The 23,191-nt window shown below is 43.5% G+C and overlaps 1 protein-coding gene across 1 annotated transcript in view; it reads left to right on the plus strand.

The window, feature by feature from the left end:
- LOC120060979 overlaps positions 1-23,087 on the plus strand; it is a 30,801-nt gene extending 7,714 nt beyond the window's left edge. Inside the window, exons 7-16 of the mRNA XM_039010438.1 lie at positions 3,578-3,626; positions 7,885-8,046; positions 8,438-10,680; positions 10,944-11,196; positions 17,588-17,676; positions 17,925-18,277; positions 18,590-18,810; positions 19,001-19,096; positions 19,176-19,351; positions 19,544-23,087. Of these exons, the coding sequence (XP_038866366.1) occupies positions 3,578-3,626; positions 7,885-8,046; positions 8,438-10,680; positions 10,944-11,196; positions 17,588-17,676; positions 17,925-18,277; positions 18,590-18,810; positions 19,001-19,096; positions 19,176-19,351; positions 19,544-20,194 (4,293 nt within the window). The 3' untranslated portion in view covers positions 20,195-23,087. The remainder of the gene's footprint in view (positions 1-3,577; positions 3,627-7,884; positions 8,047-8,437; positions 10,681-10,943; positions 11,197-17,587; positions 17,677-17,924; positions 18,278-18,589; positions 18,811-19,000; positions 19,097-19,175; positions 19,352-19,543) is intronic.
- The last annotated feature ends 104 nt before the right edge of the window (positions 23,088-23,191 follow it).

A 23,191-nucleotide genomic window follows, 5' to 3' on the forward strand; every position in this document is an offset into this window, starting at 1 on the left:
GTTGTCCTTAAGCCATTTTGCCACAACTTTGGAAGTATGCTTGGGATCATTGTCCTTTTGGAAGACCCATTTGCGACCAAGCTTTAACTTCCTGACTGATGTCTTGAGATGTTGCTTCAATAGAGCCACATAATTTTCCTTTCCTCATGATGCCATCCATTTTGTGAAGTGCACCAGTCCCTCCTGCAGCAAAGCACCCCCACAACATGATGCTGCCACTCCCGTGTTTCACGGTTGGGACGGTGTTCTTTGGCTTGCAAGCCTCCCCCTTTTTCCTCCAAACATAACGATGGTCATTATGGCCAAACAGTTCTATTTTTTTCCCATCAGACCAGAGGACATTTCTCCAAAAAGTACGATCTTTGTCCCCATGTGCAGTTGCAAACCATAGTCTGGCTTTTTATGGCGGTTTTGGAGCAGTGGCTTCTTCCTTGCTGAGCGGCCTTTCAGGTTATGTCGATATAGAACTCATTTTACTGTGGATATAGATACTTTTGTACCTGTTTCCTCCAGCATCTTCACAAGGTCCTTTGCTGTTGTTCTGGAATTGACAAGCACTTTTTGCACCAAAGTACGTTCATCTCTAGGAGACAGAATGTGCGTCTCCTTCCTGAGCGGTATGATGGCTGTTGGGTTCCATGGTGTTTATACTTGCGTACTATTGTTTGTACAGATGAACGTGGTACCTTCAGGCGTTTGGAAATTGCTCCCAAGGATGAACCAGACTTATGGAGGTCTACAATTATTTTTCTGAGGTCTTGGCTGATTTATTTTGAATTTCCCATGATGTCAAGCAAAGAGGCACTGAGTTTGAAGGTAGGCCTTGAAATACATCCACAGGTACACCTCCAATTGACTCAAATAATGTCAATTAGCCTATCAGAAGCGTCTAAAGCCATGACATCATTTTCTGGAATTTTCCAAGCTGTTTAAAGGCACAGTCAACTTAGTGTATGTAAACTTCTGACCCACTGGAATTGTGATACAGTGAATTATAAGTGAAATAATCTGTCTGTAAACAATTGTTGGAAAAATTACTTGTCATGCACAAAGTAGAAGTCCTAACCGACTTGCCAAAACTATAGTTTGTTAACAAGAAATTTGTGGAGTGATTGAAAAATTTGTTTTAATGACTCCAACCTAAGTTTATGTAAACTTCTGACTTCAACTGTATATATATATATATATATATATCAATTACCCACTTTTTTAAAATGAATATTTCTGACAGATTAAACACATTTTGGACAAGCGCTCCTCTGAATAAGTTTAAAGGTTGTAATACAATACAATGGAATATTATTCATCTACAATGTATGTTCTTAACCCTGAGTAACATCATGGGCCTGGGAGGCTCACAGGGATACTGGTATCCACTCCAGTTTTGCACCAATTATACATTTTCTAAATCAAAAAGATTTTAGAACTTTTTACATAAATACACTGTAATTTAAGGGATCGTACCCTTTTTTTCAATTTTCGCCTAAAATGACATACCAAAATCAAATTGCCTGTAGCTCAGGACCTGAAGCAAGGATATGCATATTCTTGATAACATTTGAAAGCAAACACTTTGAAGTTTGTGGAAATGTGAAATTAATGTAGGAGAATATAACACATTAGATCTGGTAAAAGATAATACAAACAAGAAAACGTGCGTTTTATATTTTTTATGGTTCCATCATCTTTGAAATGCCAGAGAAAGGCCATATAATCAGATAGGAGTTTAGGCGCAATTTAGATTTGGGCCACCAGATGGCAGCAGGGTGTGTGCAAAGTTTCAGACTGATTCAGTGAAGCATTACATTACTACACTATATTTTGTATCAAGTCTGCCAGGAGTTATTCCAAATGAGTCGAATTGGTCAATTGATACATTTTCAAGTACATAACTATAGAGAACATACATCTTTTTTATTACCATAGCATTTTTGTAAGTTTACACACTCCCAGGAATGTCATACATGGTGAATATTTAGCTTCACACATTTAGATGGCCGGGCGGGGTGAATGTGGGGCCAGAGACGGCAGGGGTTCAAACTGTAGAACACAGTTCCTACATTTGAATATAAAAATAGATTTTATCAAACAAAACTATGCTACCTTTTATCTCTAGGATCCTCAGGATGACAAATCAGAGCAAGATTACTGAATGTAAGTACATTATTTACCTTCAGAGGTGAATGTATCAAACCAGTTGCCGTGATAAAAATGTTTTGTTGTTGTGCACACTCCTCAAACAATGGCATGGTATTTTTCACTGTAATAGTAGAGGTTAAGTTTTAAAACTGAAAAGTTTCTCAGCCTCATGGCAAAATGTGTAGAATTGCATAATATTAGCTCTACAGCTGCAACAACAACAAAAAAATCCCTCTGCCCAATGACAAAATGTATGGAATTGCAGGAAATTAGTTTGAAAACAGCACATTTTTCTCTCCGATGCCAAGAGGCTGGATTTTAAAATGTTAATTCCCTGGGCCTAAGACTTGGTTCGTCCAGCCATGCAGAAGTTATAGTAAAACTTATTGTATTTTTTAAATGTAATTACATTTTTTAATCTCACTCGAGTTGTGTTCTGATGAGGGGTCCCTGAAGAATTTGCTATCACAAAAGGGGTCCTGGGCCCCTAAAAGTTTGAGAACCCCTGCCCTACATGGTCAAAAGTAGTACAATATAAAGGGAATAGGATGCTTTTTGGGACGCAGCTCCGATATCCTTATGTAATGTCTGTTTGGCTCCTTTCTACTCTTAATCTTACAGTGCAATACTACAGTGTACAGCCAGGGATAAAGCATGTCCTGATCTCCATATTATGGTGCCTTGAAAACAGGTCCATGTAAAGTACTGTCTGTCTGGTAATTTTATTTTATCGTTATGGAAACAATATGTCAGTAGCCATGTCCTATGTTATGGTGAACGCTGAACCTTCAGAGAGCTAATGTAATGGTGTATGGAGAACATACAGAGGCCCTTACCATAGCTAATGTAATGGTGTATGGAGAACATACAGAGGCCCTTACCATAGCTAATGTAATGGTGTATGGAGAACATACAGAGGCCATTACCATAGCTAATGTAATGGTGTATGGAGAACATACAGAGGCCCTTACCATAGCTAATGTAATGGTGTATGGAGAACATACAGAGGCCATTACCATAGCTAATGTAATGGTGTATGGAGAACATACAGAGGCCATTACCATAGCTAATGTAATGGTGTATGGAGAACATACAGAGGCCATTACCATAGCTAATGTAATGGTGTATGGAGAACATACAGAGGCCATTACCATAGCTAATGTAATGGTGTATGGAGAACATACAGAGGCCCTTACCATAGCTAATGTAATGGTGTATGGAGAACATACAGAGGCCCTTACCATAGCTAATGTAATGGTGTATGGAGAACATAGAGGCCATTACCATAGCTAATGTAATGGTGTATGGAGAACATACAGAGGCCCTTACCATAGCTAATGTAATGGAGCAACCATAGCTAATTGGATTGATTACAATGTCATTCAGCCTGTATGTATGTTAACATCGTCTGTTCTGTGTTTTCCTGTTGTCTGACCAGACTGGATCTATGGAACAGCTGCATGTGAGCTCTCCAACAGGCACAGCAAGTGAGTTTACCCCTCCCTGGCTTTGTCCAAAATGGCAACTACAGTGCATTGGGAAAGTTTTCAGGCCCCTTGGCTTGTTCTACATTTTGTTACATTACAGCCTTATTCTAAAATGTATTAAAGTTTTTAGACATTTTTGCTAATGAAAAACCCCCCAGAAATATCACATTTACATAGCATTCATTACTCAGTACTTTGTTGAAGCCCCTTTGGCAGTGATTAAAGCCTCAAGTCTTCTTGGGTATGGCACTCAAGCTCTGTCAGGTTGGCTGCACAGTTATTTTCAGGTCTCTCCAGAGAGGTTCGATCGGGTTCAAGTCCGGGCTTTGGCTGGGCCACTCAAGGACATTCAGAGACTTGTCCCGAAGCCACTTGTTACAAATCCCTTTGGCCCTGCAGTCTAGGGGGGATGGAAACGAGACCCGTAACATATCTCATGCAAATCATAACAGTGAAAAGGAACAGTTTGAACTAAAAACAACAGACAACCTAAATCTACTGTCAAACACTTAAGGTTTATTGTTCAAACACACGGTAAAGGGGGGGGGGGGGCTGAGCTGTACCCAAGGAAAGAACTCATTTTTTTTTTAAACCCTAAGCTAGTCTAGCCTGCTTCATGAACAGCTAGCTAACTAACCAATATAATACAGTGGGTGGTCCACCCAGTTCTAACTAGGGTACTTAGACAAAGTTTTCCTACGGGTAATGTATGCCCATGGGTGACTTGGCATCCCCTTTTCCCACCAATAAACAAACAGTCATACACCACAACAATACATACTCACATAATATCGGACAAATGTGACATGTAGGCGCAAAAACAAAAGAGATAGCTTCAGAGACAACTGATTGGGTTTCTTTTAAACCAAGGGAAAGGGGATGTGATTGGGTAAGGGAAAAGGAGCAGGTGTGTCTTCAGATTGGTCACTGATTGGCGACTGAGAAAACAAATACACACAGGATACCTGTATCCGTAACACCACTCCTGTGTTGTCTTGGCTGACATCGCCCCAGTAGGAGGTCCTGAGCGCTCTAGAGCAGGTTTTCATCACGGATCTCTGTACTTTGCTCCGTTCATCTTTCCCTCGATCCTGTCTAGTCTCCCAGTCCCTGCCGCTGAAAAACATCCCCACAGCATGATGCTGCCACCACCATGCTTCCCCGTAGGTAGGGATGGTATTGGCCAGGTGATGAGCGGTGCCTGGTTTCCTCCAGACGTGACGCTTGACATTTATGCCAAAGAGTCCAATCTTGCTTTCAACCTTGTTTCTCCTGGTCTGAGAGTCTTTTAGGTGCCTTTTGGCAAACGCTAAGCGGTCTGTCATGAGCCTTTTACTGAGGGGTGGCTTCCATCTGGCCACTCTACCATAAAGGCCTGATTGGTGGAGTGCTGCAGAGATGGTTATCCTTCTGGAAGGTTCTGTCTCCACAGAGGAACACTGGAGCTCTGTCTGATTGACCATCAGGTTCTTGACCATCAGGTTCTTCCCTGATGAAGGACCTTCTCCCCCAATTGCTCAGTTTGACCTGGCGGCCAGTTCTAGTAAGAGTCTTGGTGGTTCCAAACTGCTTCCATTTAAGAATGATGGAGGCCACTGTGTTCTTGTGGACCTTCAATGCTCAGGAAATGTTTTGGTACCCTTCCCAGATCTGTGCCTCGACACAACCCTTTCTCGGAGCTCTACGAACAATTCCTTCGACCGCATGGCTTGGTTTTTGCTCTGACATGCACTATCAACTGTGGGACCTTTATATAGACAGGTGTGTGCCATTCCAAATCATGTCCAATCAATTGAATTTACCACAGGTGGACGCCAATCAAGTTGTAGAAACATCTCAAGGATGATCAATGGAAACAGGATGCACCTGAGCTCAATTTCAACTCTCATAGTAAAGGGTCTGAATACTTATGTAAAATATTTCTGTTTTGTTTTTTTATAAATGTGCAAACATTTCTAAAAACCTGTTTTCGCTTTGTCATTATCAGGTATTGTGTGTAGATTGATGAGGGGGAAAAATTGTTTAATCAATTTTAGAATAAGGCTGTAACGTAACAAAATGTTGGAAAAAGTGATGCGGACTTAATACTTTCCGAATGCACTGCATTTCCCTATGTAGTGCACTTCTTTTGACCAGATCCCTATGGGCCCTGGTCAATAGTAGTGCACTATATAGGGAATAGAATGCAATTTGGGACTCGCACCTCCTCCCCACTAGTCCTCCTATACTATATGACCCTATGTAGGTTAGATAGATAAGATCAAATAAATGCATAATTGTCCATTTACATTTTCGTAGTTGATTTTATTGCAACAAACTTTTTACACAGTTCGATTGACATGATATACCATCTCTCTCCATCTTCAAGTGAACTATAAATGTTCATGGCATCTGGTGCTTTGCCAAATGGAGTAGGTTACTATTTTACAACATGATGTTAGATGGTTCCTCAACCGGAAAGTAGTCCATGGGCAAGGAGATATTGTAATCCATTGTTTGCTTTTCTTTAAATCCATTACAAAGTTCAACTAAGTATAGCCACCTTTAGCAAATACATCTATGGTAGTGATAGGGGCATGTGAACATGTTTTTTTTGGGCCAAATCATCTTTAAGTAAATATGAAGTTGATTTCAGGTGATTTTGGTCACATGCACCTATTACTTTCTTACATTTTTGCTAGTTGTAGCTAAAGTTAGCTGAAGTTTGAAATGGTTGTTTAAGGAAAACAAACCATGGATTACGATTTCTCCAGGCCCATAGACTACTTTCAGGGTTAGGAACCATCTAACATGATGTTGTAAAATAGTTAGATACTCCTTTAACCCTTTTGCCATCCTTTATAAAGCATTATGAATGATGTCCATGGTCACTAACCGGTCGAACATGATGGCCATCTCCAAGCCATTCCTAGTCGATCACCAAACATTTCTGTAAAAACACAACGATACGCCTTGCGTTCCTATTTTTTTATTTGTTTCGTGCTGTTGGCTGTAGGTGCACTTGATTCAGCAGCCCTAGCGCCGGGAAGGCAAAGTGTTCCCATTTTTAACCATTTCATGTGTCTGAGGTAGAACTCCTCCTGCCCGGCAGGCCCAGAGAGCAAATCAAGTGCACCTATAGGCCTACCACTGACCAATCAGATGGCTCAGATCCCCGTGTCTGCACAGTTTCCTCACGACAGTGTAAAAAGAAGGCTCGAATGCACAGCAAAGTTGATAATGTGAGATTTTAAAAGCATGACTAGAGAGAGACTCAATGAATACAGAAAAGAGCTGCTGTTTTTATGAGTAAGTTCATATTTAAGTTGTTATTCAGCACTGTCAACACTGTTCAACAGTTCTATAAGACATGAAATGCACGTTCTCTCCTTCCAGTCACACTACAACCAGCACTGCAGCTGCAATCAATGAGTACAGCAGTGTGTCAATAAACTTGCGTTGTTATTATTAGCGGCTTGTGTCTTTTTTAATATCGAGGAATATTTCACTTGCTCTGGTCATAGGAGTAACAACATGAATTGGTGCATGAGGCTGAAATAATGCTGCGCGACTTAAGTTTCGTTATTAACTGAAGACTGTGTCCCCTTTTCTCAGTGGGGAGAAGGGGATGGTGAGTCTGGGGAGATGCAGCCTCACCACTGCTGCCTCCCTCCCCTCAGGCTGACCATCAGATGCAGGCCATCAGTCCAGTAAAAAAAAGCTTATTATTATCACTCAGCTGTGCCTCACAAGTAATACAACAAATTATCTATTACCAGTGTGATCATATACATACAATTTTGAAGTATAATTTCAAAATGGTCTGAGAAGAGCAACATTGGCAGGGCAACTCAAGCATAGCCAATATGCAGTGATAATGTATTGGGACTATAGCCTATTGTACAAACCTCATTGCTACAGAACTGTTTTTCATTGGTTATGTTGCATAGGCTTACATTTTTTAAGTCATGTTAAAAAAAGTCTCAGCAGTAGATCTCGGCTTGTATTTTGATTTAGTGATCTTGACTCAGAAAAGGTTGGTGACCACGGATCTATGTGTTTATGTTTATGAAAGTAAAGTTAGTTAATTCAAGTGGGACCTTTTCTATATTATTTCGCTCTCTATCTGCCAGTTGTGCAGCTCCTTGTGATAAAGCATTATTAATAATTCTGAATTATTTCTAAAACATCTATATAGGTTTTATAAAGTGTTTAAGGGAACCTTGAAAGTTGTAGTTAGTTTAAAGTGGGACTTTTTATATATTATTTCATGTTCCAGTGGACTGGGCGCCTCAGTCGTCTCCGGTGGGCAGATGGAGGTTCTTCATCAACCAGACCATCAGACACAGAGACTCCACGTCCAACCAGGGAGGAGCGTCCACCCCTCCACCTCTCTCGACCGGAGAGGTCAGGGTGCCCCAGTCTACAGACACTGACAGAGGTACAGTAACAATATGATTGGGTTAATAAAAGACACACCTGGGCAGTAATCTAACACAGGGCAGCAATACCCTTTTCACACTACCAAGCCCACCCCGAAAACAGCAGGCGTTTAAATATTTTCTGAACTGTCCTGTGCAGTTAGTGTCCTGCTCCAAAGGTGGGCTATGCACTGTACAGAAAATGTTACAACCCCTTCTCCCATGTGCTGGTTTTAATATTGTCTTGTTGCATTGTCTTTTCCAACAACTATGGTGGAAGCGTAACCAGGCCAGTGTAGTACGGCTGGGCTGGGCTTAGCTGTGTTTGGTTCTGTCTGTTGAGTAACACCAACTTAACCTCTGTCCCTCCTCTCTCTGGTCTTGTGTGCTCTGATTGTCGACTTACTTTAGAGGGGGGCGGAGGATCCCAGAGATCGGACTCCTCCTTCGCTGGAATGGTCTCCTCTCCTCCTCCCCGCTCCACGTCCACCCTGTGTGTCCCTGCCACCGCCTCCTCCCCCCCTGCCTCCGCCTCCACCGTTTCTGCCCCTGCCTCCATGTCTGCCCCCCCAGCCTCTGCTGCCCCCGCTCCTGACACGACTGCCTCTGCTGCCTCTGACAGTAGGGTTTCCGCCCTGACGTCTAGTCTCGCTAGTGCAGTTGTTGCCTCAGTCCCACACCCAGTCCCCGCTGCCTCGGCTGGCCTAGGCCTAGACCTGCAGGCTTCCATTGACCAAACTTCCAGTGCCACCACAGCAACATCCTCCATCCCAACCACCGCTGCCAACCTCCCAGTCCCTACCATGGTAGCTGCTTCTGCCACCATCGCGACCACTACCACCCCCTCTCCAACTGAAGCTCTGACCTCCCCAGCTACTAGTGGGGGCTCTATGGTGAGCCAGGGCCAAGGACCAAGCCTGGGTGATGTAGTAAAGGTGGCCACCCTAGGACAGTGTGTGTCTGGAGGGGACCACTCATCCACTGGCTCAATCCACCCTCCAGTGGCTGTGGCTGCAGCCGTGACCTCTCCTCCTGTTAGCCGTGCCGGTCTGGAGCAGCAGCAACAAACTCTGCCTCAGATGCAGTGCATAGCAGCCCAGGCTCAGCCTCAGGTCTGGTTACAACAGCAACTCCAGACAGTGCAACAGGTACAGCAGCAGCAACCGCTCCTAGAACATCAGCAACAACAACACCTGAAGACTGTGCAACTCCAACAGGTACAGCAACAACAGCAAGAGTACCAAGAGCAGATACAACTGCAGCAGCAGAAGCAGCAACACACATTGCAACAATCTATTCAACAGTTGCAGATGCTGCAACAACTACAGCCACAACAACAGCAGCAGTCTGAGGTACATTTGCAGCCCCAGCTCAGTCACACAGAGCCGTTACAACAACAGTGTATGTCCCTGCAATCACAGACAGAGATGTTGCCGCTGGCACTACAACAACAGACTCAGAAAATGCCTGTCCAAATGCAGAATGCAAAGTACAACGCACAGTTAAACATGCAACAGCTACACCAGTTGCCACCACCACAGCAAAAACAACCAGTCATTTCACAGCAACAGGCAGCGATTGACTTGCAGCCACAGCATCAGCAACAGTTAGCTCTGCAACAAGCACTGCATATTCAGCAGCAACAGCAAATGCTCCAACAACAGCAGCAACAACAACAACAGCAGCAGCAACAACAGCAGCAGCAACAGCAGCAACAACAGCAGCAGCAACAGCAAATGCTCCAACAACAGCAGCAGCAACATCAGCTGTCAGTGAACCAACAGTATGTCCAACAACAATCAGTACAGCCACTAAACATGGCGCTGGTACAACAGCAAGCTCAACAACTCCCTCTAGAACAGACACAACAACTAGTACAGCAACATCAGCAGCAGCAGCAACAACAAAAACAACAAGAGGTTAACCCTCAGCAGCCGCAGGTGCCCCAGCAGGCTCCTCTCCAGAAGCAGCCGTCATTACAACAGTCAGAGTGGGAGAGGTCTACAGAGGAGGACAGTGTGACAGAGGATACAGGCAGTCACTCTGCCCCTCTACATCCCTCCTCAGACGTATCTCTGCCCCCTCTGCCCCTCAACATTAACACAACCTCTGATGCCCCCCTACTGCCCCTCTCCCTCACCCTGACCCCATCCCCAGTCCAACCATCCTCTGTGGCCGAGTCGGACAGCGAGGGCCCTCCCAAAATCGAGTTTGTAGACAACCGCATTAAGACTCTGGATGAAAAGCTGAGGAACTTGTTGTATCAGGAGTATAGTAGTGGGGCAGCTGTGACGGGGGGAGCTGCTGTGGCTTCTACCGCAGGTGCCACCGCAGTGTCAGCAGCGTCTACATCGGCAGGAGGGGATGAATCCTCGGAGCCGCACTCGCTCCAACCCTCCTCCTTCCCTTCTCCCGTGTTGTCCTCCTCAGACACCTCTCCTCACTCCTCCTCCTCCACCACCTCCCGCTCCTCCTCCACCTCTCCTGACCTGGAAAGAGGGAGAGGAGTGGGGGAGGAGGCTCCACCAGCAAACCCGGTGGAGCAGCAGCCCGGCCCGTCTCTCTCCTCCGCCTCCCTCGCTTCCTCCCTCCTTGCCTCCCCACACGGAGACTCGGCCGGGCACCCGCCTATCCCTGGAGAACTCACCGTTTTTGTAAGTAAGGTCCACATATCTGGATGTTGAATTGAAACATTGAATAGTGTTTGATTGACTTTTACCTGAAACTTTATGTAAAGATCACTACTTCGATTGCCTTGTTCTTATGAATGTCTTTTTCAATGCTACGGTTCTTGTTATGTAAGTTTATGATATTCCAGCATCTCTTTTTTTTTCTCTCCGAGTGTCTCTACCCCCGATTTTGGCAGCAACTCTTACCATGTCGCTATGTTACCTGTCCCCTCCCCCTACCCCTCCAGGCTGCCCCCCCTCACTCTGACACCAGTACCCCAGGAGAAGTCACTACGTGGCCCCCAAATCTGCACCCCATCCCCCTGGGCCCTGGATCGCCGCCACAGCACAATGCAGGAGGTGGATATTTTGGCCTAAACCTGACATGTCCTAGTATCAGAAATCCCGTTAGCAAGAAATCCTGGACTCGCAAATTCAAAAGCTGGGCGTGCAAACTGCGCCACTCCGCCAGCTCGTTCAAGAAGCCCAGAGTCCAGCAAGGTAGCTTGATCTTAGAGAGAGAGGGTGAATGGGATGTTGGTTGGTGGGGGTGTTTATCTCAAATACAAATGGGTAGATACAGTATGTTTAGTGTAACCTAGTTGTGTTATTTCTGATCATCTTTGACAGCAATTATTTGATTGTTTATTCTTTAACAAGTAATTAGTAACTGTAATTGTATCTATTGTAATGTTATTATCTTTGTTGTATAGTGTCATGTCGATGATATCACTACATGATACATTACTTGTTTGGATTCATTTGTTTTGGAGAATGGCTTTACTAAATTTATTTTGGCAATCTTTTTTTTGTTTGCATGGGGGATAACTCACCCTTGGCATGAGGCTGGAATAGTGGAAAGAAGCATAGAGAAGAGGGGATGAGGAGGAAAATAGTACAGAGTGTAGGAAGGAAGGAGGGAAGAGACGGGCATCATCAGGATGGTGATATGTCCTTGGTGCAGATGAGCTTACTACTGTAACTCCGGAGGTGCACCTGGATCTGCAGCCCCTGAGCTAGGATGCCCACCACAGCCCCGCCCCACCCTCTGCTCTGTAGGCCACTGCCCAGTCAGTGCCTACACACCAAACACTGCCCTCACCACACCAACCACCACACCTGCTGGCACAGAGTAGCTAAGAGCACCCCACACACACTCGCACATACACCACGGACACACACATAATGTACACACAAACACTCCCCTACGTATTTATTTGGACAGTGAAGCTCAAACTTTTAATTTGGCTCTATACTCCAGCATTTGAGATCAAATGTTTTATATGAGGCAACTGTACAGAATGTCACCTTCTTATTTGTATGAAAATACCATCACATGGTGACATTCTGTACTGTCACCTCATAAAACATTTGATCTCAAATCCAAAATGCTGGAGTACAGAGGCAAATAAAAAGTTTTAGGTTCGCTGTCCAAATAAATATGTAGGGGCGTGTACGTACCATGCTTTGAGGGCTCACTTACATACCACGCTTTGAGGGCTCACTTACATACCATGCTTTGAGGGCTCACAATCACACGTGGCACATGTCATGGCAATCCATGGCAATCACTGCATATGTATGCAGTACATTTAGATGCAATACATTCCTTAAAATACTTTCTACATGAGCCATTTGCTTGTCAGTATGTTATGTATTGTATGTGATATCCTAGATTATGATGACAGTCATCATTTACTATACATTGTGCACATTGTACAGAACAGGGTTTAGAAGTAACTACAGTACCAGTCAAAGGTTTGGACACACCTACTCATTCCAGGGTTTTTCTTTATTTTTACTATTTTCTACATTGTAGAATAATAGGGACGACATCAAAACTATGAAATAACACATATGGAATAATGTAGTAACCAAAAAAGTGTTAAACAAATCAAAATATATTTTACATTTTAGATTCTTCAAAGTAGCCACCCTTTGCCTTGACAGTTTTGCACACTTTTGACTGGTACCGTATATATATATATATATACTGTTTCTTTCTTACCTGCATAGGCTTTTGTAAGGTTAAGCTTACAGTATAAGCTTATATTGTTTTACCAGACTGCTATTCTTGTATGTATTAGTGTGTTTCACTGTAGTTTAGTTATGTGTATTTTCATTTTACACTACATGGCCAAATGAGTGGATTCAACTCTTTCAGCCACACCCGATTCTGACAGTTGTATAAAATTGAGCACACAGCCATGCAATCTCCATAGACAAACATTAGCAGTAGAATGGCCCGTACTGAAGAGCTCAGTGACTTTCAACGTGGCACCGTCATAGGATGCCACCTTTCCAACAAGTCAGTTTGTCAAATTTCTGCCCTGCTAGAGCTGCCCCGGTCAACTGTAAGTGCTGTTATTGTGAAGTGGAAACGTCTAGGAGCAACAATAGCTCAGCTGCGAAGTGGTAAGCCACAAAAGCTCACAGAATGGGACTGAAGAGCGTAGCGCGTAACAGTTGTCTGTCCTCGGTTGTAGCACTCACTACCGAGTTCCAAATTTCCTCTGGAAGCAACGTCAGCACAAGAACTGTTTGTCTGGATCTTCATGAAATTAGTTTCCATGGCCGAGCAGCCGCACACAAGCCTAAGATCACCATGCGCATGCCAAGCTTCGGCTGGAGTGGTGTAAAGCTCGCCTCCATTGGACTCTGGACCAGTGGAAATGCGTTCTCTGGAGTGATGAATCACGCTTCACCATCTGGCAATCCGACGGACGAATCTGAGTTTGGCGGATAACAGGAGAACGCTACCTGCCGGAATGCATGGTGCCAACTGTAAAATTTGGTGGAGGAGGAATAATGGTCTGGGGCCGTTTTTCATGGTTCGGATTAAGGCCCCATAGTTCCAGTTAAGGGAATATTTGTATTGTTTATTTAAAAAACAACATTGGGTACTTTCTCTCCCCATTTTCGTGATATTCAATTGGTAGTTAGTGTTGTCCCATCGCTGCAACTCCTGTACGGACTCGGGGCCATGTAGTGATTTGTTTTGAGAGGCGAAGGTCGAGAGCCATGTGTTCTCCGAAACACCAGCCCGCCAAGCCGCACTGCTTCTTTTCACACTGCATGCGCCCGGCTGCCACAAGGAGTCGACGCTGGGCCAATTGTGCTTCGCCTAATCGGTCTCCCGGTCGCGGCCGGTTGCGACACAGCCCGGGATCGAACCTGGATTTTTAGTGATGCAGTGCCTTAGACCGCTGCGCCAATTCTAGACGATTCTGTGCTTCCAACTTTGTGGCAACAGTTTGGGGGAAGGCCCTTTCCTGTTTCAGAATGAAAATGCCCCCGTGCACAAAGCGAGGTCCATACAAAAATGCTTTTTCAAAATCGGTGTGGAAGAACTTGACTGGCCTGCAGAGAACCCTGACCTCAACCCCATCGAACACCATTGGGATGAATTGGAACGCCGACTGAGAGCCAGGCCTAATCACCCAACATCAGTGCCCGACCTCACTAATGCTCTTGTGGCTGAATGGAAGCAAGTCCCCGCAGCAGTGTTCGAACATCTAGTGGAAAGCCTTCCCAGAAGAGTGGAGGCTGTAATAGCAGCAAAGGGGGGACCAACTCCATATGAATGCCCATGAGTTTGGAATGAGATGTTGGCGAGCAGGTGTCCACATACTTTTGGACATGTAGTGTATGTGCACTTGTTCTACATATGTGTGTATACAGTTGAAGTCGGAAGTTTACATACACTTAGGTTGGAGTCATTAAAACTCATTTTTCAACCACTCCACAAATTTCTTGTTAACAAACTATAGTTTTGGCAAGTCAGTTAGGACATCTACTTAGTGCATGACACAAGTCATTTTTCCAACAATTGTTTACAGACAGATTATTTCACTTACAGTTGAAGTTAGAAGTTTACATACACCTTATCCAAATACATTTAAACTCGGTTTATCACAATTCCTGACATTTAATCCTAGTAAAAATTCCCTGTGTTAGGTCAGTTAGGATCACCACTTTATTTTAAGAATTTGAAATGTCAGAATATTAGTAGAGTTATTTATTTCAGCTTTTATTTCTTTCATCACATTCCCAGTGGGTCAGAAGTTTACATACACTCAATTAGTATTTGGTAGCATTGCCTTAAATTGTTCAACTTGGGTCAAACGTTTCGGCTAGCCTTCCACAAGCTTCCTACAATACATTGGGTGAATTTTGGCCCATTCCTCCTGACAGAGCTGGTGTAACAGAGTCAGATTTGTAGGCCTCCTTGCTCACACACGCTTTTTCAGTTCTGCCCACACATTTTCTATCGGATTGAGGTCAGGGCTTTGTGATTGCCACTCCAATGATTTGACTTTGTTGTCTTTAAGCCATTTGCCACAACTTTGTAAGCATGCTTGGGGTCATTTTCCATTTGTAAGACCCATTTGCGACCAAGCTTTAACTTCCTGACTGATGTCTTGAGATGTTGCTTCAGTATATACACAGAATTTTCCTTCCTCGTGATGTCCACCAGTCCCTCCTGCAGCAAAGCATCTCCACAACATGATGCTGCCACCCCCGTGCTTCACGGTTGGGATGGTGTTCTTCGGCTTGCAAGCCTCCCCCTTTTTCCTCCAAACATAACGATGGTCATTATGGCCAAACAGTTCCATTTTTGTTTCATCAGACCAGAGGACATTTCTCCAAAAATTAGGATCTTTGTCCCCATGTGCAGTTGCAAACCGTAGTCTGGCTATTTTATGGCAGTTTTGGAGAAGAGGTTTCTTCCTTGCTGAGCGGCCTTTCAGGTTATGTCAATATAGGACTCGTTTTACTGTGGATATAGATACTTTTGTACCCGTTTCCTCCAGCATCTTCACAAGGTCCTTTGCTGTTATTCTGGGATTGATTTGCACTTTTCGCACCAAAGTACGTTCATCTCTAGGAGACAGAACGAGTCTCCTTCCTGAGTGGTTTGATGGCTATGTACCTTAAGGCATTTGTAAATTGCTCCCAAGGATGAACCAAACTTGTGGAGGTCTACAATTAATTTATTTTGATTTTCCCATGATGTCAAGCAAAGAGGCACTGAGTTTGTGAAGATGCTGGAGGAAACGGGTACAAAAGTATCTATATCCACAGTAAAACGAGTCCTATATTGACATAACCTGAAAGGCCGCTCAGCAAGGAAGAAACCTCTTCTCCAAAACTGCCATAAAATAGCCAGACTACGGTTTGCAACTGCACATGGGGACAAAGATCCTAGTTTTTGGAGAAATGTCCTCTGGTCTGATGAAACAAAAATGGAACTGTTTGGCCATAATGACCATCGTTATGTTTGGAGGAAAAAGGGGGAGGCTTGCAAACTGAAGAATACCATCCCAAACGTGAAGCATGAAGGTGGCAGCATCATGTTGTGGGGGTGCTTTGCTGCAGGAGGGACTGGTGCACTTCACAAAATAGATGGCTCATGAGGAAGGACAATCATGTGGATATATTGAAGCAACAACTCAAGACATCAGGCAGGAAGTTAAAGCTTGGTCGCAAATGGGTCTTCCAAATGGACAATGACCCCAAGCATGCTTCCAAAGTTATGGCAAAATGGCTTAAGGACAACAAAGTTAAGGTATTGGAGTGGCCATCAGAAAGCTCTGACCTCAATCCTATAGAAAATGTGTGCAGAACTGAAAAAGCGTGTGCGAGCAAGGAGGCCTACAAACCTGACTCAGTTACACCAGCTCTGTCAGGAGGAACGGGCCAAAATTCATCCAACTTATTGTGGGAAGCTTGTGGAAGGCTACCTGAAACGTTTGACCCAAGTTAAACAATTTAAAGGCAATGTTACCAAATCCTATTTGAGTGTATGTAAACTTGTGACTCACTGGGAATGTGATGAAAGAAATAAAAGCTGAAATAAATCATTCTCTACTATTATTCTGACATTTCACATAATTCAAATGAAGTGGTGATCCTAACTGACCTAGACAGGGAATTTTTACTAGGATTAAATGTCAGGAATTGTGATACACCTTAGCCAAATACATTTAAACTCAGTTTTTGTAAAATTCTGACTTCAACTGTATATGGTGATGTACTATCATACATAATGTGTAATACCATAACATCAGCAGCATTCATGCCAAGCTGTACATTTTTACATTGATATCTCAAATGATGCAACATATTCATATACACACATTCTGTTTAGAAACCCCCCAGATATCATATTCCACGAATGACAACATCACTGTTAATCTACATTGTGGATGAATTCATTCATCCAGATTGACATGTGATGTTAGTGTGTGGGGTCTGATATGGTACAGGTACACTGTGTGTGTGTGTGTGGTGGGGGGGGGGGGGGGGGGGGTACTGATGCATACATTCAACTAACTGACCCCTCCCTAAAATGCATTTCTATCTCATGTCTTTGATATGTGAATATTAATTACTGACCTACAGTATATACCAACCCTCCCCACACCCCATGACATAATGCTTATTTAAGCATGTTTTTACTGTAGATGTTATTTTTAAGTTATCGTTATCATTATGACGTTTTTATGCTTATTCCTGTCACTGTAAGAAAAGGACAGCAAAACATTATAAAAATGCTATAGTTTTCTAAATCAATGTAATGTCACACACACATTCCCATGAACTGTAAGCTTGTCTACAATAGAATACTTTTTTGTGTAGTCACAGCCTGCTGTCAAATAATGTGATGTCATGATCTTTAACTCTGTTTTTCTGTGTTGTCTGTGTCCATGTCTTATCCCTGTGCTTGTCGGTATACCCCTCTGTGTGTGCCTATTTCTGTGCGTTTGTCTATCTACCTTGTCCTCACGTCTGTATCTATACCCATGTGTGTCTCTGTCTCCGTGTCCTTGTCTCTCTATGTCCTCCTCTCTCTCCCCCTGTTGTTTTTCATTCCCCTTCTTTTTACCAGACGGTCACTCTAGTGGCAGTCAGGCAGTCAGAGAGGAGAGAGAGGGGGCTTCCTCCAACCCTCCTCACTCACTCAAGGGACGATTTCAGGTACGAAACAGACTCTAGACACTTGTGTAGTTCTGAAAATATTAGATAGGTAGGTGTAAGCAATATGGGAAATAGCCTCACAGTGTACGAGAGGACACGATGGTACTACTACCAGGCCTATTAAATTATTTCAGATCTATTAAGTGCCTAGAACTTCCTGATAATCACTTCCTGGTTAAATATCAGAATGTGCTGGAGAAGGAGGAACACACACAAACTTAATGACTCCCACTTTGTATTTTCCCCAGGTCACCGCAGTGCCCCAGCCCCCTGAGGCCTCTCCCCTCAAGGAGGCAGCCTGCGGTACGGGCAGCAGCCACAGGAAAGTGGGGCGCTTCTCTGTGACCCAGACTGAGGCCCAGAAAGAGGAGAAAGAACTGACGGACAGCTCCCCTGTGTCTCCTGACCTGGAGAGAGAGAGGAGGAGGACCCGAGGGAAGGAGGGAGAGAGGGAGGAAGGGAAGAGGACTCCAGCACTGAGCCACCCACCCCGAGGACATGGTCATGGGCATGGTCATTCTCCCCTGGGCAGTAGCGATGATGAGGAGAGTGAGATGGAGGATGAAGACCTGAGGAAGGAGCTGCACACGCTGAGAGAGAAGTGAGATGATACAATAGAATACCTAGTTTATTGGGAATTAATTTTGTGCAGTCAATGACCCATCTGGGAGACGGAGGGGGAAAAAGGGACAGGGTTTATTTTCAGTATTATTCAACATGTTGATGTTCTATTTTGACTGACCAATTTTTACTCTTTCTCCCACCCAACCACTCCATTCCATCCCTGCCTGTCTACATTCTCAACATATCACTCCTCAACTCTGTCGCTCTGCCATTAATGATCTCCCAAACCCCATTCTCTTCATGTCTCCCTCCTCCATTCCTCCCCCTGTATTTTACCTCTCTTCCCCAGGCACATCAAGGAGGTGGTGTCCCTCCACGCTCAGCAGAACAGACAGCTCCAGGAGCTGTACAGACAGCTGCGCTCCCTCAAAGACCACCGGCAGACCCTGCCCCGCACCCCACCCTTCCCCTCAGGGTCCCCAGCCCTCTCCCCCCGCAGGCCCAGGCAGGCCAAAGCCAAGCTCCGGCCCAGGCCCCACATGGACAACAATGTACTCGCTGGTCACCCCGGTAACCAATCTCTCTTTCTGGGTCTACTCTCGGTCTTTCAGTCTTGATCTGTGTATTTCTCTCTCTCTCCCTCGGTCTTCTCTCTTTCTGTCTTCTAGCTCTCTGTTTTATCTTTCCCTCTCTCTCTCGATCATCTCTCTCCCACTGAACGTGATATATGTGATGTCTGACTCTGTTGTCTCTGCTGAAGGTATACAACAGTCCAGTAGTTTCTCAGGGGGAGAACAGAGAAAACTGCCGCCATACTGCAACCCAGAACAAACCACCCTACTGACTACCAAAAGAGGTAATGGTTTCACCAAAACCTAACTCTTCCTCTGAATAAGTAGTGTTTGATTGATTATCTTCCCTTTCTCTCTTCTCAGACCACAGTCCTCCCTACCAGGGTGCCAGAAAGAGCATGTTCACAGATGACTTGCACAGACTGGTTGATGATTGGACGAAAGAGACAGTGGGTCCCGCCGCTCCCAAGCCCTCGCTCAATCAGATCAAGCAGATTCAGCAGGTGCAGGAGTTGGGAGGGTGGCCACAGGCCACAGAGGTAACGCACCAGGCCTCACATGACCTATACGTATACAGTGCATGTGTATTTATTGCCCATGTACAGTATTCCATTGCCAATGTATTGTGTACACGCTTGTACATTTTTGTACAATTCAGTGTATGACTGCAAGCTACCAAAAACCGTTGGATGTCATTATTGTGTGTCACATTAGTGATGTCTTCCTTCCAGGTGGCTCCTCCTGGTTGGTTCCCTGTGGCACCACTGAACCCCCAGGCCTCCCCAGCCCCCTCCAGCCTCACTGCTCCAACCCCAGCTCAGTACACCACTGGGGGGAGCCTGAGCCAGTGGAGAGGGGTGGGGGGACCACCAGGACCACAACAACAACAAACACACATGCCTCCAGTCCCTCAGCTGCAGCAAAGTTTACATCTCCAGCAAGCCCAGCCTACTCACCCATTACAGATACAGCCCCTAATCCAGACTCCACTACTGTCTCAGTCCCTGTCTCCCGTAGAGCCACAGACAGGGCAACAACAGATACCCCAGCAGCCCCATTTAGGTGTAGGAGCCCCACCTCCAAATCAGAATAAACCTCTGTTGCCTTCCCAGGTGTCCCCGTCATCTCAGCTGGCCCTAGCTCAGCCTGGGTGTCTGATTCCTGGGTCTAGCAACAATGCGGTAGTGGAGCCCATAGACACTGGCGCTGCTCCTGCTGCTGCTGTTTCTGCCTCCGGTGGCCCCGGGGGGACATTGTGCTTCTGCTCCTCCTCTTCCTCCTCTTCCTCCTGCTCCTCCTCCTGCTCTGCTGCTGCTCGACCATCCAGTGCCAAACTTCACCCCACGCCCCCAACCTCCACTCTTCCTCTGGGACAGCAGTAAAAAGAAAATGAGAGGGGAAGAGTGTTAGATTAGGATGGAACGAGGGAAGTAGAAAAAAGATGGAGATGAAGGATGTGCAAAAACCATGTGGAAAGTTTGAGATTGTGTATGTTATGAGAGGTAACGTCTGACAATGAGAAAATGGACGCCATTATATTTGTAAAGATGAGATGGGAAGTGAATGTGAGAGATGGTTGAGTCTATGTAGACAGAGTATGTACAGACAGAGGTCAATATGGAACTCTGGGGGGGTGTGTTTGAGATGTACAAAATTAGGTAATGTGTGTGTGTGCGTGTTTGTTTGTGTTGCCATTAATTCCCTCAGTACGTATTCCTTGTGTGTTTTGACACCAAGTAACGGCCATGTTATTTTTAAAATCCAACTAAGTTTGACCCAGAACTCTTCCTCCCAAGCTGAGACATGAAGGAACACAAAACATTGACATTATTATGCATTGACATATATTTTTTTTGTTTTTATTTGTCAATGCTTACTTATATCGAAAAGGACTATGAATTTTAAAAGTGCAATTAGTAACTGTCATCTAAATTGTATCATCCTGTGATGTCCTGATTTGTCTGTGGTGGCGTTTAACCAAATAATTTTGTAGAAGCACGTTAACAACCAAACATTTACGCATTAACTGACCTCTTACATGAGTATAGCACAAATGTTTCAACAGGCTACCAATGAGATATAAAGCAGGTGCAACAACAGCATGTTACAGTAACACCACAGAGCATGGTAATAGTGGTGCTACCTGGCTATTATCACTACCACAATGCCACTAAGCACACTGTTGTACAGTGTAGTGCACGGGCAAGGCATGTACTTTGTGGATTATCATTTTTTACATTGATAAAAAGTGTCAATCAGTAGATTAAAGAAGATTTTAAATAACATGTTGAGTAACATGATTAAATTGTGATCAATATATGCTGATATTTTGATTTAATTGATGAATATGTTCAGTGAGCTTTCATTGAATAAACACTCATCAAAACACTAAGACTGCATGACCTTACGGCTACAATGTACCTTGACTTGTCGGAAATCTGCTTGCACTTGTGCTTATATTTCTCACGTCTGCTGCTGTGCACAACAACAAACTCTGAGGTAATTTATTGATCAGAAATAAATCTGTTTTATTTGAGCTAGAATCAATTTGTTTTAGGGAAATGTTGAATTTCCTCACTACCAATCCCTGCACTGCATATCAAAGGTGCAGTTAGGAAAACTGATAAGAAAACAAACTGCCAAGTCATTTTATGGAATGGGGAAACCAACTGTATATGGGCTGTCCTCATATTGCCTTTTAGAATTAATACTTTACTGTGTGTGTGTGACTGTTTTCTTTTGTGTGACAAAAGCTTTGTAATATTGCTGCACTGCATCACAAATCGAATCCCCACTACTTCCATAAAGCAGACTCTCACATTAGTTGTTACTGTACCAGATTGGCCCAGCGTGTCATTGTAAATAAGAATTTGTTCTTAACTGACTTGCCTAGTTAAATAAAGGTTAAATTAAAAAAGTGTAATTTAAAAAAAAAAAGTTTGTTAGACAGCATTGTGAGAGCCTCACTGGGCTATTTGTCAAGACCGAGTACTTTTTCTGGATTTAATTATTAGTGAACATTTTTGTCCTTAACAAGTTATTTTACGTGTGAATTACTCTTTTGTAAATTCGACTAGAAGGATCTGTTAAGTGCTGCATGCACACAGCAAAAGGTTTACTGACTTCCATTTCTCAACTTACTCCAGTGAGTGACAGATACAGGGATGCACATGGACAATGAGATACAGTACAATCATCATTGCATTTAGCTATACATACAAATCTGACCATTGATAAATACATTTTCTGAAAGCTTACTTGGTACTATAAGTTTTACAGTTAATGCAGTATTTCTGTTTTTATTTAAATGTATAATGATAGAGTTTTTCCCACAGCAAAGAGGAGATTGTAGAGCATATGTGAAATACTGCTTCATAGTGAGCTGAAAACGCACTAAAACTACTGAAAGTGGAAGGAGGAAAAACAAAACATCCAAATTCCTTTTGGGGAGCTAAAACAGTTGGTGCTTAAAGTTGTTCACAAACTAAACACTTTACCAATTGCATATGAATATATAGTTTAACATAATGGTTTTCAGTATTTATGTTTTATTTTTATGAGACAACCCACATTTTCACAGTAATATAGTTTAATATTATTAGTGGAGGGGAGGAAGTTACTGTGCTGTCAAGTCAATACTAACATGTTGACCATATGTCACAGCTTTGATGATATTCATGAAAAGGAAATGTGGAACTCGCCCTGATGTGTTACCAAAATGTAATCTAAAGGAAAAAAATATTATTTTTGTATTTTGAAATGGGGTTGTACAAAATGTAAAATCGTGTCCTGATCAGTATTTTAAAATATATCTGAGGTTATCTGACACTAGAAAACATTGCTTCTCATCTCTGTTGGAGTCCCCCCAGGATATATTATATTCCTCTCAGACTTTGTGTTGAAACAGAGTAATAGCTACATCATGTTTCAATTGTGAGAGGTTTTGTCAGTATGGTTCTAATCATAGAGATATACTGTATCAACTTGTTTTTATCTCTACGGAAACTTGATTCACTGGACAAACAATGAAACACCGTCAAGAGGTAGGCCTAGACTACCTTTAGGCCATTGGGCTCATCTAACACACACTTGTCCTGATATTACACCTGACTGAGAACCAATGATTTAGAAGGACATTTAAATACAAAAACCTAGAAATAAAACATATGTTTCTGGTGATTTAACCTCTGTAATATTGTAACTAATTCAATTGTTGATTTTATTTATGTTTTTGTAACTAATCAAAATAAATGGTGTTAAACATCAAACTGTTAATGGGCATTTTATTGCTTATTCTGTTTGACCCACACCTGTCTTCAATTTCACCAATCTTGTCATATAGTTGAAATAATTGATATACACTGAACAAAAATATAAAC

Source organism: Salvelinus namaycush, chromosome 16 (assembly GCF_016432855.1).
Source record: "Salvelinus namaycush isolate Seneca chromosome 16, SaNama_1.0, whole genome shotgun sequence".
In the NCBI taxonomy this organism is placed as follows: Eukaryota; Metazoa; Chordata; class Actinopteri; order Salmoniformes; family Salmonidae; genus Salvelinus; species Salvelinus namaycush.